At 41.8% G+C, this 17,951-nt stretch overlaps 1 protein-coding gene across 1 annotated transcript; it reads right to left on the bottom strand.

Moving 5' to 3' along the window:
- Nucleotides 1-4,228: 4,228 nt before the first annotated feature.
- Nucleotides 4,229-8,501, bottom strand: LOC127237093 (ankyrin repeat domain-containing protein 7-like; the record flags this gene model as incomplete). Its single annotated transcript, XM_051205127.1, has 3 exons — nt 8,248-8,501; nt 5,117-5,231; nt 4,229-4,354 (listed from the first exon to the last, which is right to left on the bottom strand). Coding segments are annotated over exons 1-3 (495 nt in total), but the record flags the coding sequence as incomplete, so codon positions are not given.
- Between the last annotated feature and the right edge of the window lie 9,450 nt (nt 8,502-17,951).

Below are 17,951 nucleotides of genomic sequence, written 5' to 3'. Positions count from 1 at the left end.
TGCACTATAAAATTCTTACCATTGTTGAGTCTTTCATGCTCTTTTTCTCTCTGTTCTAGGTCTTCTGTAGATGTTCCTATACTGTGACATTTATTTAAAGTAATTATTTTAATATGCATATAAAACAGCATGATTTCTAAATTCTTTTTTTGGAGTTCCTAATATATTTTAAATTAGATATTTAGAAATATTGTTTAAAACAGGATCTCCCTATGTAGCCCACCTGGCTTTAGACCCATCATTGGAACATGTTGGCCTTGAAATCTCAGAGGTCTCTTGGCCTCCTGCCTCCCAAATTCTAGGATTAAAGGTTGGCCAAAGAGGCCTAGTCAAGTATCACTGAATTCAATCTACAGTAGTTGGTTAGTATTATTGACTGCTGTCCCTTTCCATCTTTTCTCATAGAGAAGAATCAGACATAATTTACCTTTTGAATAAAACAATCCTCTCCTGCCACACACACAAGAGAGCAGTGGTTTTTTAACACGGTTTTGTTTTGATGGCTCCATAGCCTCTGTATTTTTGTGCTCAGGGAGTTAGTGCTCTTGTTCCACTCATGTGCTGACGTGACCATAAGGCTCCACAGCCATATATCTGGCATGATTCTTTGGAGGCATTTCATTGATTGCTATACTCTCTACATAAGGGATGTTCAGTATGTCATGAAGTATTTTTTTTTTTTTTGCTTGTATGTGTCCCTCTGCATGCATTCTTGAAAGCCATGACATTTGTGGTACTTTCAAGATGGCTTCAATAGTTCATTTATGGTGAATGCTGAAACCTTAACCTAGTTGTTTCATTGTTCAGTTAGTTTTGTGTGTCATGCTGAGACCACCCCTGCTGACAATCTCCAGGAAATTGTAGGGATCCTTCAACTTTGACCATTATCTTCACTGTCTTTTCACAAATAATGATCCCCAGTCTTATTAAATCAGTGATCTAATGTTACTTTTTTTTTTTTTTTGCTAAGCATCTGTTATACTACCAGGCTATGGTCCATACTCTATAAATTAAATTTTTATTAAATATAATATACATAGCATACATGTTCCATAATTGTATTATTATTACTATTTTATGTGTCGATCCCAGTTCCCTCTCCCTCCCTCTCTGCCTCCCTGCCTTCCCTCTTACCCTCTTCTCCCCCCCACATGCATCCTGACTACCCTCCCCTCCCATCTAATGTTACTTTTTAATCTCCATATTTAATGTGTGTTCCTGTTCACATGTGTATGTGCATCCTTGACTGCCAGTCCTTTTCTCCTTGGTTGTGAGGCAGATTCTCTTGTTGTTAACAACTGTATAAGCATGCTACCTAAGGTCTATGTTTCCAGGCAGTCTGGTGGCTCCTTAGGATTAAAGATGCACACTAGCATATCAGGCCCTTTCTGAGTTCTGAGGAATTGAACTCTGAATTCTTTGCTTTATGTGTTAAGTATTTAATACCTGAGCCAGGTCCCCAATCATGAAGTCTATGCTATACAATGTCAAAGACACAAACATTTCCCTTGCATGCTTTAAAAGTGATAGTTGTACAATTTCTGTTTATCTTGTACTAAATGAGACATAAATACCTTAAATGGCCTTCATTAGTGAGAAATACAGTTAGGCCAACTAAGAGGATCAGAGGTCTAATTGAAAGTGTTCTGTACCTAGTAGCCTCAGCTCCATGATTAATAGCAATATGCTCATAATAACTACATTAATTTAGCTTCAAAGTCTACTTCTAAAACTTGTGGGTTCTAGGGTCCAAGAGATGTCTCAGCAGGTACACTTACTTGTCACACTAGTCTAGAATTTGAGTACCTGGAACTCAAGAAACAGCCAGACACTGCAATGTGTCTATAACCCCATTACTTTTATAGTGAATGGGAGGTTGAGATAGGAAAATTCGAAAGAGGCTCCCCAATGTGCTAGTCTGGAGAAGTGTACAAGTGCCAAAGAAAAGTAGAAGCTTTGCTTTAAAACGTTGGAAGACAATATATATCATCACACACTGTTGTCATGAGACGTGGATAGGAATATCAGAGTATACATGTCCTCTGACAGAAAAGCAAGTCCATGCAGATTAGCGATGGTAAAACTATGATCAGAATATATGGAATTTACAAAAGTTATTTTTAATAAAATTAAAGTGTACACACACAGAAACACACACACACACACAATTATTTCTTGAAAAAAAAAAGATTTTACTTTTTAGATCATCTGACTATAAACTGACATAATGGGCAAAAAGAAAAAAAAAAAATACTTTCCATTTTAATGCTGAACTCATCGTGAACACCAAATGTCCTACTTAGAACTGTTACTACTGTGATGAAACGCCATGATCAAAATCAACTTGGGAATGAAAAGATTAATTTGGCATGTATGTACACATTATAGTCCCTCAGTGAAGGAAGTCAGCAAAAACTCTATCTGTTGACCATAGTATATTACAGAAACATATAAAAAACAGAATGAAAAATAGACTTCACTAAAATTATTATAAATTTCACTATCAAAAATAAACTTAACACTTTTCAAAGTAAACATGATTAATGCAAATTTGCTTTAAATGGAAAATCAGCAATAAAAATCAGTTTGCGAATGGCAAACTGTTGTTTTTAAATGGGAAGCTCAGCCCTGGTACACACTGTTCTTTTGTTTTGGTTGGAACAATCCCTTTTCCTGCTCACACTCCCTGTGTGCTGGGCTCTCTCAATATATGCTTCTGAGTTGAACCAGTCTTCCTCCTATCATGTTAGTAGCCCTTCTTAAGCAAATGTCACGCTCAGAAACAGCACTAAGATTGTAACAAAGAAGAAACAGTACCTCTTTGACTTAACCTCCGAATGTATATTAGCACCGTTCTGAATTAAAAAATTCTGCCATCTCGTGTTGGTTTTCATATAATGCAAGCTTGTATGGTGTCAAGCCATACTGCAAAGAAAAAAGAATTATTTTATAATTCTCAAATTTCTTTCTCAAAAGAAAAATTATAACAGGTTTTGTCAGCAACAGGATAGGTTTTCCTTCTGTCCTTGCTACAGTTTCACACACACATAGCCTCCCCCTTCCCTTTGACACACCTTTCCCCTGTTAAACATCGCCTATGAATACCAATCCTCTCTAGAGCTCTCCACAAACAATCCCTGGTTCCAAGCTTCTTAGCTCCATAGAGATGGGCCTCCATTGCCCCAAGCCTAAAACATGGAGTGTAGGTTTGCTGTGCCTCTGTTGAATGACAGAGCTCAAGTGGCATCTCTGGAGAGTTTCTCAATCTGTTTTTCAAAACTTTCTTCCCTATACCAAGAATTATTATCTCCCAAACTTAACATTTCCTATTGTAGTGGTCCAAGGATCTGTTGGAGAAAGCCCCCAGACTCAAATAGTATGTGCACACAAAGAACCTTTATTCTGCAGAAATGGACAGTGTGCAGGGGTCAATCAGTCATCTAAAATAGTGATGAGGATCCGGATAAGGCACACAGGCCTTCCTAAAGAGACTTGGGGAATTCTAAGCATCTTTGTTTTAATTGGGCAGTCAGGCAGGGAACAGGTATATTGGGCACATGTTGATGGGACAAAGCTAGCAACAGTTTCCTCCATTGTGTTCAATAGGAGCCAGATACTGCATCTCTGGGTATCCCAGCCTTATTAAGGACAGGTTGAGAACTGCTTTGAATATTGGATAAACTTGACTCAGGGCCTTCATGGACTCAAGCTTATGCCATTTATTACAATGGAGTTGTTCCTTGTTTAAGATGGTGTCACATTTTGGACCTTTCACTATGTACTTAGAAAGTTTGGAACAGTTAAATAAAAACTATCCTCCTCAATGATCAAATTTGCAAATTTGCCTGAGTGCCTGTGACCTTTCTCGTTTTCCACTCTAGGCTCGCCTCTGAGAGACAAATCACATCACTATCTTATTTACAACAGATTTCTGTTCGTTCTACAGACATTTTCCTTACAATTAATTCATTTTTTTGTTTCTGTGTAGGTGAAGTGTGTATGGGCATGAATCTGTCATTTGCTTAATTTTAAAATGAAACCCAATTCTGAAACAAAATATGCAGTGACGTGTTCCTTTAAACTACCTACAAAACTATGAATAGTATTACGTGGAGAAAATGTTTTACACTGACAGATTTAGTGAGACCACTTGAGATTTGGAATGTGGAAAGTGGATCTGATTGTTATCGCTGGAAATACAATGGGAATGAAGTTGACTGATCTTTACCTCTGTTTTGCCTTCAATATCTACATTGTATTCAAGCAGTTTGCTGACAATTGTTGTGTTACCCCTGCAAACAGCATGGTGCAGGGCTGTATTCCCACTGAGATCATTCACATGTGGATCAGCTCCCTGTGTCAGTAATATAGAAACACACTCCACATTGTCTCTCTGGGTAGCCTGTGGGTATAGTATAAAAAAAAAAAAACATGTTCAATTCAAGAAAGTCAGGATCAACATTCTTACAATTGCATTGAATAGTTCACCTTAGATCAGACAAAATGATTAGGTTATACATACTGTCCTACTCTTTTTGAGACTGGGTCTTCTTAAGAAACCCAAGCTTGCCTAAATTCATAATATCACCATCAAACTTTGAAAATGGTAGAAGTTCAGGGTTATGCCACCACACCTAGACATTAAACAATTTCACCAGCAGTGGTTGGTTGTTGTTGTAGTGGATTAGGTTGTTCACTTGTTTTGATAACTTGACTCAGACTGAAGATACCTGGAAAATTGGATTCTCACTTGAATAATTCGCTCTATCAAACTGGACTCTGGGGAGGTCTGTGGAGCCTTCTCTTATTTGAGTTGACATGGGAGGGTACAGCTTCCTGGAGGTGCTGGCATGACTCGGCAGGCAAGTGGTCCAGAGTAGCATAGAAAATCCATGGAAAAGCAGCACCATGGTCTCTGCTTGAGTTCTTGCCTCTGGTTCCTGATTTGAACGCCTGCCTTGGTTTCCTTTCATGATGGACTGTTATGTGGAATTATAGGGCAAATAATCATTCTATTTCCTGAGTAGGTTTTGGTCAATATTTGACCACAGCCACAAAAACCAAACAAGGACCAGATCTAATCCATTTCATACCCGAACTGTTGACAGATACCTACCTTAATCAAGGGGGTACAGCCTTCATCATCACGGATGTTAATATTGGCTCTGTAGGATAACAACAATCTTACGACATCTGGGTGATTATGGGCACAGGCATAATGTAGGGACGTTCTGCAAATTAAGAGAACAATTTAGGAAATCATGGATTACTGTGCAAAGGCACGTTGAAGTATAATTCCAGATAGCAAAGTTCTCTTGCTTCTGAAGTAAGAGAAGTAACTTTAATTTTCTCCACTCAAGGGGTTCATTTGCTCTGCTGGGGATATAGTGCATGGCTGCACAATTCAAAGCAGGTGCTCTGCCACAAGCTTCTTCCTTCCTCAGAACAGCCTGTCTAGAGAACAGAAGACCACCAGATAGATTGAACTCAGCTTGGATTGAAACCTATTCTAATCGCTGTTAATAGTTACTACCCAGGCTTCCTGTGAGCTCCATAATCAATTTCTCCATCCATAGAATGGGGATTCCACACTAGCTATCTTGCACACTGCTACTGTGATGCCTCAATTTGCATCTTAAAGAGCCTGTACACATGTTTCCATCACGTGAGAGTTCAGTGCTTGGTGGCTACAACAATCATTTGTCTTCCTGTTGATAACAAGCACACTAAATCTACCTACTGTTTGGATGCAAAATTGTTTTAGTAAATTCAGTATTCAATATTTTAAAACTATACTCTCTAAGCTGGCCTTGAATTTGGTAATCCTCCCAGTATGTAGGATTGCAAGCCAGTGCATCTGGCCTACCTTACACTTTACTTCACATTTTTGCATCACTGACATCTCTGCCATTTTATAATTCATGATATTTTATGACTACAATTCACAACATTTTTCAACTTTACTCATATAAAAAATAAAAGGTTAACATGTAGTCCATTGTGCCTTTCATCAAATGAAAAATGACCCAATTCACAAACGAATGGCAATTCTTTAGGGCACTTGTATCTGTGTAAATTTTAGCCCTTAAGGTGATGAAAGGTAAGCAGATGTAGAATAGCAATAACAAACAACATATATCTAAATCGTCACTCATCAATAATTTGAATTTTTTTTTCAATTTTCAATTCTAAGAAGTAATGTTTGTATATTTTCTGCCCACAGGGACACAGCCTAGTCCTCAGACAACAGACAGATTGTACATTGTAATACAAACCCCAAATAGTAGCAAAGCAGACCATATTGCTTAGTCTTATACTTCTCAATGTGTCCATGACCTTGTAGCATAATTGAACAAATCTCTGTATAGGTCAATAACCCATGGCATCTTAACTCTCTTGATTTTCAAAGAGAATTGACAGAATAAAATACCAGGGATTTAATGAGCATGGTTCCTTTTATTCAACATTAAATTTATAGAATGCAAGGAATGTTGACTGGAGAGACAAACAGAAAGGTTTTCAGAATGTGAGGATCTGGAGTAATAGTAGAATGTGTTCTGCTGTACAGTAGACAGCTCAGTCACATGTGGGGAATGAAAGTAGTGATAGAATGGATAAGCATAGTTGGAAAATTCAATGATGTCAAAGAATGTATTTGTTAAGCAAAGAATATATTGAAAGAAATTTACTGTTTTATTATTTCAGGAATCTCTAAATTAGGAAGAATAAGTAATCCCTCCCGAACTACAGAAATGACCAAGAAGCTTGTGGGTTATGGAAAATGTACTGTTGGGTGTCATTGTTTTTCTCTTTATAACCTAGTGTGAAATCAGAAATGAGTGAGAAGAAAGGGGCTGGGGTCATAGGTAAAGCTCAGTTGCTTATAGACTTGGCCTGAATGCTGGGAACCTGAGTTCAGAGTACCCAGCAACTTCATAGAGTTCTGCTGGGGAGGTGGATACAGGAGGATCCCCAAAGCTTGCTTGCCTGCAAGTCTAGATGATATAAGTACACCCCAAAACAAAAAATCAAACACAGTGAGAATTTCTTTGTGAGAATCTGTCTCAAAACCTGAGGTTAGGGACCACATGACGGTTCTACATGTGGAGGAACCTGCCCGAAGAGCAAATAACCTGAGATCAACCCCCAGAACACACAATGTGGCAGAACACAACTGTCAATTCTAATTCTCTTTTGACCTTCACACATACCTGCACATGTGTGTGGCACATTGCACACATATATGACTTTGTAAAGGAGATGCAAAGCAACTGAAGAAAAAGAATGTCAATCGCTAGCCTTCACATATGTTGCAATGCACACACAGCATGTATTCAAGGAGGACAGGGGCAAAGTCATAGTTCCAGTGGAAAATTTCCTTATAGAAATTTTCCTTATAGAAATTCCATATAGAAATATAAGGTTTCTTTGAGACATTCTTTTGTGCCTTAACATTGACATAGTATATGAAAACATATTTCATGATTTGGATATAACAGCCCGGGCTATGTCTAACCCTGAGAGTCTAACCCTAACCTGAACCCTGGGTCTAATCCTAATGCTAACCTTAAACCAAATCCTAACCCTAACACTGGGATCGAACCCTGAGTCTAACCCTCCTGGGCCTAAACCTAACCTAACCCCAATGCTAACCGTAATATTGAGGTCTATTCCTGGGTGTAACTTTAACTCTAACCCTAAAGCCAAGATGGCTTGGCATTTAGTAGCTCTAGTTTTTCTTGTAAGAGACCAGGGTTTGATTTCCTGTACCCACGTGGCAGATCACAACTATCCATAGCTCCAGTTCCGGAAGATCCAACATCCTCTTCTGATGCTTGTGGTACATTCAAAATACATGCAGGCAAAACACTCACATACATGAATCTCAAAAATTGTAAGTATACACACAAAAAATATGTCTATAGTTTTATTAGCTAAATCACTTTAAAGCGCCCAATAATGTGCCTTGAGAGACAATTGAAAAGTTGTAAACTAACTGAAATTCTTTGTTTTGCTGTTGTTAAAGAAGGCCAATGAGCTGCCACTCCAAGGTTGCTGCTGCCTGATGTCTAGGAGCTGAAAACAGGCACAAAATTTTCCACAGCTCCATGAAAGAAGAGCCTTAAGCATGACCTCTGCACTCCCTTAGACTGCAATCCTGAAAGGTGTGTTTCTCCCTGGTTGGCACTGACTGTCCACAACAGTTCCTGCCCCACCTGCCCCTCACCCCTCCTCAGGCCCCATTACCTGTCCCTCCTGTCATATTCATTCACATGGCATCCATGGAAGTTGATGAATCTCTCCACTGAAGCCACATCACCCACGCTGGCCGCCCTTTGCAGTTGCCCCACAGGGTCGTACCCGATTAAGTAGAGGGGAAATGCCTGCCTTTTATTAGACAGGCATCCACGCCTCAGGCACGCTGGCAGCAGGCGGGTGTACCAGCGAGCCCGCTTAGGAGCTTCATAAGTATATGCATCGTAATCGAAATCCTCCTGCATGTTGATCCTCAGGACCCTCCCTGCCTTCCCTGCTCTCCCTGCCTTCTACTTTAGCCACCTGAAGCCTCCCAAACCACACACTAAATATTTGAAACTCGGTTTAGTCTCCCCACTGGCCACAAGGGCGTCTCTTTAGGACAGGTCCTTGGTTCAGTGTGAGCTGAACTCTGTTTCTTCCTCAGCAACACAGTTGCCGTGGCCTTGTGACATGGTGTGAGCGAACAATGAGGCTCAACCGCTGTCCTAACGTGCCTGGGATCTGTGCATGTCCATGTCTGACTCCAGTGTCGAGAGCCCACCATGCTTAGCACACGTTCAAAGCAATGTTAATTGGAATTTTAGAGTACACCTACCTTCATGAACTCAAAAACAGAACACAGAGGGGAGTTTGGAGATGGTTCTGGCCCTTACAGTCAGGAAGCCCTAGGAAAAGCTTCTTAAGCCTGGCTTGATGGTGTTAGGAAAACATTCGTCCTCAGTGAGTGAACCCAGACCCAAAGAGACAAATATTGTGTGTTTTCTCTTAGGAGGTTGCTAGTTCAAACATTCTGATATGAAACCATCAATTGGAATAACTAGTGAGATATTCACTTTGTCTGCTTCGGTGGCCTGACCACGCCCATGGGGGGGTGGGGGTGCCATGAGGGGAAGTAACTGGGAGAACTAGGTCTGAGGAGGAGCCCTGGAAGGCTCTGTTGCTGGCAAGAAAGGGAGGGGAGAGCATCCTTGGAACTTGCTGGTGTTCGCCTGTCTAGGTTGTAAGTTATTTCTCCCTGAATAAACATCTATTCTGCCTATTTTTTTTTATCCTTAGGTTTTATCCACAGAGGTTTGGTACCTAATAAGGGGGACCAGGATGGAGGAGAGTATCTCTCAAGGTAGCAGAAATAGTCTATAATGTTATGAAGATTTAAAGGAAATCTATGTTTATATATATGTGTGTATATATATATATATATATGTGTGTGTGTGTGTGTGTGTGTGTGTGTGGAAGTAAATGTGTTTTTTAAATAATGATGTGTATTGAAATGTAATACACTTATGTAACAAATTCAATTTTTTAAAGTATGCATTCCAGTAGGGAGCTTTTAGTATGTTCTTAACATTATGGAACCATCACCCTATTTTATTTTTAAAATACTTTCGTTATTTGAGTAGAAATCTTTGATTTCTTAGTAAGCAGATGTAGAATAGCAATAACAACCAACAAAAATCTAAATCCTCACTCAACAATAAGTTGAATTTTATTCATTTCTCAATTCCAAGAAGTAATGTTTTTATATTTGCTGCCCACAGGGACACAGCCTAGTCCTCAGTCAACAGACAGAGTGTACATTGTAATACAGACCCCAAATAGTAGCAAAGCAGACTATATTGCTTAGTCTTATACTTCTCAATGTGTCCATGACCTCGTAGCATAATTGAACAAATCTCTGTATAGGTCAATAACCCATGGCATCTTAACTTTCTTGATTTTCAAAGAGAATTGACAGAATAAAATACCAGGGATTTAATGAGCATGGTTCCTTTTAATCCCAGCACTCTGGAGACAGAGGCAGGCAGATCTGTGAGGCCAGCCTGGTCTACAGTCAGAGTTCCAGGACAGCCAGGACTATTCAGAGAATCCTGTCTTGTGTGTGTGTGTGTGTGTGTGTGTGTGTGTGTGTGTGTTCACTGATTGCTAGAGGGACCCTCTCTGTCCTGAGCTCCACTCTGCTTCTGTCAGCAGTGCTGACAAGTCTACCTGACCACTGGAAACTTGGGGGTCCCTATGGGGCATGAAGTAGAGATGTCATCGAAGCTCCCACAGCTCCATTCATTCCCTTGAGCTATTCTCCTGAGATGCTCCCAACTGAGCCTACTTCACAAACACACCAAGCCCATATCACCCATGCCTTGTCTCTGTGTTTTCAGACTCCAACAGGTAACTGGAGCTAGCTACTGTGTTGTTTGTGGGCATCAGTTTTGTGACGATTGTGAGAAAAAGAAGAATCCTAGTCATCCTCAGCCAGATGGCACTTAACTTGTGATTTCCTTTTGTCTTGGAGGCAGAGTTTTTTTTTTTGGAATCTTAGTTTCCCAAGTATTTATTACTGCATTTTACTCGCTGAGCCCATGTCAGCCTCCAAAGATTTAACATGCTACTGTTTAACAGTGCTGCTGAGTCAGGTGTGCCACTGTTTTACCCTCTGTTTTCCCTGGTTTGAGTGTGATTAAGAGGCAGGTGGAGGCCATTTTCCCTGTAATCTAAAGTATGCTCTTTGTACCCAACCCAAACTGAGGAAAACTACAACCAAGACCTCTCCAGCAGTTTCATTTTCCCGGTCATCCCTGGAAGGAACCAGTCTGAATGCATATTTCATTCAGGCAGTGGATTATATGAGAGATATATCATTCTATTTTCTCTAAATTTTACTCTTTCTGAGATAGGGTTTCTCTGTGTAGTCCAGCTGTCCTGGAACTTGCTCTCTAGACCAGTCTGGCCTCCAACTTAAGAGATCTGCCTGCCTCTGCCTCCTGAGTGCTAGGATTAAAGGCATACACCACCACACCTGGCTATTAATTGATATTTATTTTATTTTTGTACAAGCACTTAGCAGAGTGCAGAGAAGGTCACATGGTTTAGACCACAGCCTAAAAAACCCATGATAGTCAGATAGTATCATAACCTTTGTGTTATGAAACTGAAGGGACTATGTCCTTTCAAGAGCCACATTGTGGCTACTTACAGCCATGATACTTTCTCTGAATGCTAGGGATATCAATTATACTCATCTTAGGAGGACCCCATGTCCCTCTAGAGCTACCATTAAATGTTTTTTGTTTGGTTGTTTGGTTATCCAAAGAGCAGTCATCATTTCAAAACAGAAAAGTGGAAAATGTTTCTCTGTGTACCCCTGGTTGCCCAGAACTCATTCTGTAGACGTGGCTGGCTGGAACTCACAGAGATCTACCTGCCTCTGCCTCCCAAGCACTAGGATTAAATGCATGTGCCACCACACCCAACCTGCTTTTGTATTTACATTGAACAATGACTATATAATGCATGTATAAGATGACTGATAAAAATTGTACAGAGATATAATGATATTTACAGGTCTGCTAACTCCTAATTGTCTTGGTCATGTATTGTAGAATACTATTTTAAGGTGTGTTACATTTGTTTATGCTGTGGAATATCATTTGTTTTAATGATGCAACGATGTGTTGCATTTGTTTAACTCAGTGAAGCTGTGTTATGTTGCCTGTTTAAAACACCTGAATGGTTTAATAAAGAACTGAACGGCCACTAGTTAGTTAGGCTGGAGAACGGATAGGTGGGGCTGTCAGAGAGAATAAATAGGAGGATGAAAAAGAGGAGAGGAAGACTCCAGGGAACAGCCATGAAGCTACCTAGGAAGCCATGGAGAAAGGAGTAAAGAAAAAGATATACAGAAAAAAAAATAATAAAAAAACCCCTAAGTGCACAGAGACAGCTGACCGAAGCTAGTGGTAGCTCATGGCCTGACAGCTGGGGAACCTGCTTGTGACCAAATTAGAGACCCTGTGAATGTGGATAACAGTTGTGGGACTTGATCTGTCGGTGTGTGTGTGTGTGTGTGTGTGTGTGTGTGTGTGTGTGTGTGTGGGCTGCCAAAGGCACCAGGACATATCCCAGGTGCATGAACTGGCTTGTTGGAGCCCATTCCTTGTGGTGGGATACCTTGTTCAACCAGGGTAGAAGGGCTTGGTCCTGCCTCAACTTGGTATTCCCCAAGGAAGGCCTTACCCCTTTTGAGGAGTGGATGGGGAGTGGTAAGGAGAAGGGGAGGTGGGGATGGTGGAAGGCGTAGGAAGGGGGAACTAGGGGGATGGTGGAAGGCGTAGGAAGGGGGAACTAGGGTTGGTATGTAAAACGAAAATTAAAAAAAAAAAGATGAAAGCCCAGAGCCAAAAGTAGAGGGGCTAATTTAAGTTAAGAAAAGTTGGCTAAGCCAGGCATTGGTGGCACACACCTTTAATCCCAGCACTCAGGAAGCAGAGGCAGGTGGATCTCTGTGAGTTCGAGTTTTAGGCCAGCCTGTTCTACAGAGCTAGTTCCAGTACAGGCTGCAAAGCAATACAGTGAAACCCTGTATTGAAAAACCAAAAGAAAAAGAAAAAGTTGGCTAGAAACCAGCTAAGCTAAGGCAGGGCATTCATAAGAAAGAATAAGCATCAGTGTATGTGTTTATTTGGAAGCTGGATGGCAGCCCCCCACCAAATAAAAGTGCAAAAACAGTAAAAGCAACCACTGGGTGTCAGTGATGCACACCTTTAATTCCAGCAGGTCTCTGTGAGTTGGAGGCCAGCCTGGTCTACATTGCAAGTTCCAGGACAGGCTCTGAAGATACACAGAGAAACCCTGTCTCAAAAACTAAAACAAAAACAAAAAAAAAAAAACAGTGAGAAAGCAAGAGAGAGAAAGAGAGCGAAAGAGAGAGCGAGCGAGAGAGAGAGAGAGAGAGAGAGAGAGAGAGAGAGAGAGAGAGAAAGAGAGGGCTTAGCAGTGAAGAACAGTGAAGAACAGGCTACTCTTCCAGATGTCCTGAGTTCAGTTCCCAGCAACTACATGGTAACTCACAACCGTCTGTACTGAGATCTAGTGCCCTTTTCTGGCATGTAGGCATACGTGCAGGACAGAATACTGTATACGCAATAAACAGATCTAAAATAAATAAATAAATAAAAACAACAGCCACAACCCTTGGTTTCATGGGATCCAACTCCTTGTGTCACTTGAAGGTTCCCATACATGTGTCAATACCCATACAGACTCACATACATATACATAAAATCAAAAAAAATTAACTTTAAAAAGCCTAAGTGGCACAATCCTTTAGTGATATTTGATGGCACTGTAAATTGATCCTAAAAGTGTGAACAAAGTGTCAGCTACAGTCCTTGGGAAAGTCACATGAGAATTCAGAGGATCACCCCACTTTCAGTCTGACCCATCACTCCTTAACAGAACTCATGTAGAGCTGGGGGTACAGGACATCAGTGGTCAACAGAGGCCAAATGCCCATCCTGCCCTCTCTCACTATGAGGTGGTTGGTCAGAAGCTATACAAGCATGTCAAACAAAGGACAGAACACATGGCACAGTAAAGAAAGAGCAGGAGAAAAATGACAGAGTGGCTTGCCAGATACCTGCTTTGGTGGAGGGGGATGAGGATAGGACACTATGGGACAGGACAGGAGGACATAGACATGATGTAAGAGTGAATAAGGATGGCTGGCAGCAACATTGAATTGAAAAAAGACATCTTTTTTTGGGGGGTGGGGAGAGGTTTCAAGACAGGGCTTCTCTGTAGGTTTAGAGGCTGTCCTGGAACTAGCTCTTGGAGACCAGGTTGGTATTGAACTCACAGAGATCTGCATGCCTCTGCTTCCTGAGTGCTGGGATTAAAGGTGTGCACCACCACCACCCGGCTAAGACTACACCTTCCTTACTCTATAGTTGCACATAGGATTAAAGGGGAGAGAAGGGTCATGGAAGCTGGACTGTGCCTTGAGATCAGGTGTTGAGCAATCTAGCACTGACTTTGACAATAGGCACCCGTTAGATGTTAATGGAAGGGCCACAAGTTCCTCTTGCCAGAGATGAGAAGAATGACTGCTTTATCAAGCAGGAACTTTCCTCAAGCCCCCCAAGGGAATGGAGACCCACATGCCCAACCTTGGGAAAAGGACTTCTGGGTAGCAGACACTACACTACACTTTCTTAGGCTTACTATATGGGCCAGTTCCCCTCATGGTGCTCCCCAGAGGGAAGGTCCTGATGTCTTACTCTTTCCCCACCATACTGCACCAATTTGATTTCTCTGCATTTATTAACGGAACTCTTGTCCTTAATGAATGGCCTCAGGCTCTGGATCTGAATTGTGAGCTTTTCAGCCTTTGGATCTGGTGTGTCCTGATCTTGGTGTAATTAGGAGGGTACATTGGAATTCCTGGTTCAGTGGTGGTGAGGATTTTGTTTTCTGTAAAGTTATTTTGTTTATAAAGGCTATTATTGGCTGGGTGGTGGTGGTACACCCCTTTAGTCCTAGCACTTGGGAGGCAGAGGCAGGCAGATATCTCTGTGAGTTTAAGGGCAGCCTGATCTACAAGAGCTATTTTAGGACAGCTTCCAAAGCCACAGAGAAACCCTGTCTTGAAAAACAGAGAGAGAGAGAGAGAGAGAGAGAGAGAGAGAGAGAGAGAGAGAGAGAGTTATTATTGCATGCATTTTTATCCTTCACCACACAAAATTTCCCAAAGGGAAAGGCATTAATATTGAGAAGCTTTAAAAAGTAAAAAGGTGCAGGAGAAGTTGGTCTGCAATGTTGAAAAGTTTCAACTTTGTCAAGTGCCAATAGTCACAATGTGGTCCATACCAGTGGCCACTTGTATTTTCCACTCTTCAGTAATTTACTATTGTGCGCAGCGCAGGATGAGTGGATCCACATAGGTACATCTCATGCCCGATATTAGACCCATTTCCTCAGTAAAGCATAAATACAGGATCTGGCTTTGTGAGTCAGTGGAGATGATACAGTGAAGACAAGAGAGGAGCAGAAGGAGTGTTAATTTTACAGGGTTTCAAAGTGAGCCCAGTGTTATTTACCATGCACAAGAACAGACCACAAGATACACAACAAAACCCACTCAAGAATTTTATTAGTAAAGAGTAGGGAACAGGGTGTGCACAAGCCTGTCTGGAAAACTTGGAGAGAGAGGTGGTGGTCCGGGCATGTCTGCTTTTAAAGGCCGCTTGGGACATGCATATGGGGGCTTACACAGCCACACCGTACACACATTACTTGGCCCCACTTCTCACGCACATGAGGCCCTGGGATGACTAGGCATTTTGCCAGAATGCTGATGGTGCATGTGCAGCCAACCACTGAAATGCTAACAACTAGGATGCTGGGGCATTTTGCCTGAATGCTGATGGCCACGTGGGTGGCCATGGAACCCTGGTAATGACAATACTGGGGAGGGGGTGGGATTCTGCCATTTAACTATAATTCGCATTTTAGCTATATTTATGTATTCACTTATTTATTGAGACAGCCTTCATATATAATCTTGGCTGTCCTGGAGCTCACTATGTAGAATAGGCTTGGCTTGGATTAACATAGATCCACTTGCCTCTGCTTCTGGCATGCTGGGATCAAAGGTGTGCACCATCACACTCAGACCCAATTTAGATTTTTTGTGGAGGAGTTACATTTTATTTTTATGCGTATGGTATCCTGCCTGTTTGTATATCTGTGGAGGACATTCGTGCCTGTTGCCTTCAGAGAGCAGAAGAGGCATTGTATCTCTTGGAACTGGAGTTATAAATGGTTGTTAGCCACTGTGTGGGTACTGGGGAATTGAACTTGGGACCTCTGGAACAGCAGACAGTCCTATTAACAGCTGAGCCATCCCTCTAGTCTCAGGTCTTCTTTTAAATTACATTTACACACGCGTGTTTGTGCACAAAAGTGCAGATGCCTATAGAGGGCAGAAGAGGCACCAGATCCCCTAGAACGGCAGGTAGGGGCAGTTGTTAGCTCCCCGATGTAGGTGTGGGATCTAAACTACTCTGGAAGAGCAGGAAGCATTCTTAGCCACGGAGCCATCTCCCCCGCCCCCATAAGCTTCACTTCAGTGTCTACCCAGTCGAACGTGGATTCTTTCAAACTGCTTTAGGTTCCTGTTACATAGTAAGCCAAAACTTACGTTCATTTCCCTTCAGATCATCACTCTTTCTTTTCTTTCTCTTCTTTCCCATGTTTTACCAGCAATGCAATCATGCTTGTACACCAAACTACATGAATTAACTCTCACCGTATAGACTAGCTCTGTATAACTTTGTTCATATCCAAGCAGAAGCCCAGGGTAACTGACAAATGGTACTTTGAGCTGACAATTTTGTTTCCCTAGAGTCTCCTCAGGAGGAGGAGGTGCAGACTCAGGGGAGCAGCATCCCATGACAATGATGATAAAAGTAGATGCCCGTTGCTCTTATAAGATAGGTTATTTTCATGATTCCAGTGTTTTAGGGGATAACACATTTGAATAGTAAAAGTCTTCATGCGCACCATATGCTGTTTATTTACAAAGAAGGGGGCATGGAATGCTACCAACCCATGCCTGATTCAAGAAAGTACAAAAAATGCCAGTGCTGGGGTGCACAGTGCATTAGGGAGGTTTTTCTTCTGTATTGCACTGGGTAATTTTCATTCAAAAGCGGACATTATCTACTGAATGTTTGTGTTCTTATGTAAGTGTCACCTCAGCAATGATCTTTTTTTAATTTATTTTTTTTATTTTTATTTCACATATCCATCAAAATTCCCTCTCCCTTCTTCCCTATTCCCCCTCTCCTCCACCCCTCCCATGCCCCCTGACTACCCTCCTCCTCCACCCCCTCTCCACATGTAGGGTGCTGCCTTCCAGGAGGGGGTCATCTAAATCTGTCAAGTCATTTGGAGAAGGGACTAGAACTTCTCCCCTGTCTCTAGGTTAAGGGAGTATCCCTCCATGGGGGATGTGCCCCCAAAGTCCTTTCGTGCACCTGGAATACATCCTAGTTTCACTGTCCAAAGTCCCTTAGACTGCTCAGGCCTTCTAGCTGAGACCCATGTTCAGGGGATCTGAGTCAGTTCCATGCTGGATTCCCAGCTATCAGTCTGAGAGCCCATTAGTTCCTCCTTGTCCAGGTCAGCTATCTCTATGTGTTTCTGCACCCTGGTCTGGTCCTCCTCTCTGCATTTGGATTATAGTTCAGCTCAGTGTTGAGTAATGGGTGTTTGCTTCTGTTTTCATTAGCTATTAGATGAGGGCTCCATGATGGTGGATAAGTTAGTCATCGATCTCATTATCAGGGAAGGACGTTTATGGTAGCCTTTCCCCTATTGCTCAAATTGGTAGTTGGGGTCAGACTTGTAGGTCTCTAGACATTTCTCTAGGTTCAGTTTTCTCTTCAAACCTATAATGGCTCCCTCTTTCATGCTCTCTCTCTCTCTCTCTCTCTCTCTTCTCTCTCTCTCTCTCTCTCTCTCTCCTCTTCTCTCGTCTATTTCTCCCCCTGACTCAATCTTCCTAGTCCCTCATGCTTTCCTCTCCTCCCCTTCTCTTTCTTCTAGTTCCCTCTCCACCACTGCCTCCCCTCCCCATATGCCCTGGGGATCTTGTAAGCATCTTCAACAAATGGTGCTGTCACAACTGGATGATGGTGCATAGAAGACTGCAGATAGACCCATGTCTATCAACATGCACAAAACTCAAGTAATTTAATGGATCAAAGACCTCAATATAAATCCAGCCACTCTGAACCTCTTAGAAGAGAAAGTGGGAGGTAGCCTTGAACAAATTGGTACAGGGGACCACTTCCTGAACATAACTCCAGCAGCATAGACACTGAGATCGACAATTAATAAATGGGACCTCCTCA

The sequence above is a fragment of the Phodopus roborovskii genome, unplaced genomic scaffold, assembly GCF_943737965.1.
Source record: "Phodopus roborovskii unplaced genomic scaffold, PHOROB, whole genome shotgun sequence".
Taxonomy (NCBI): domain Eukaryota; kingdom Metazoa; phylum Chordata; class Mammalia; order Rodentia; family Cricetidae; genus Phodopus; species Phodopus roborovskii.
Note: the sequence above shows the minus strand (reverse complement) of the source record. Positions and strands in the feature narration are given on the sequence as shown.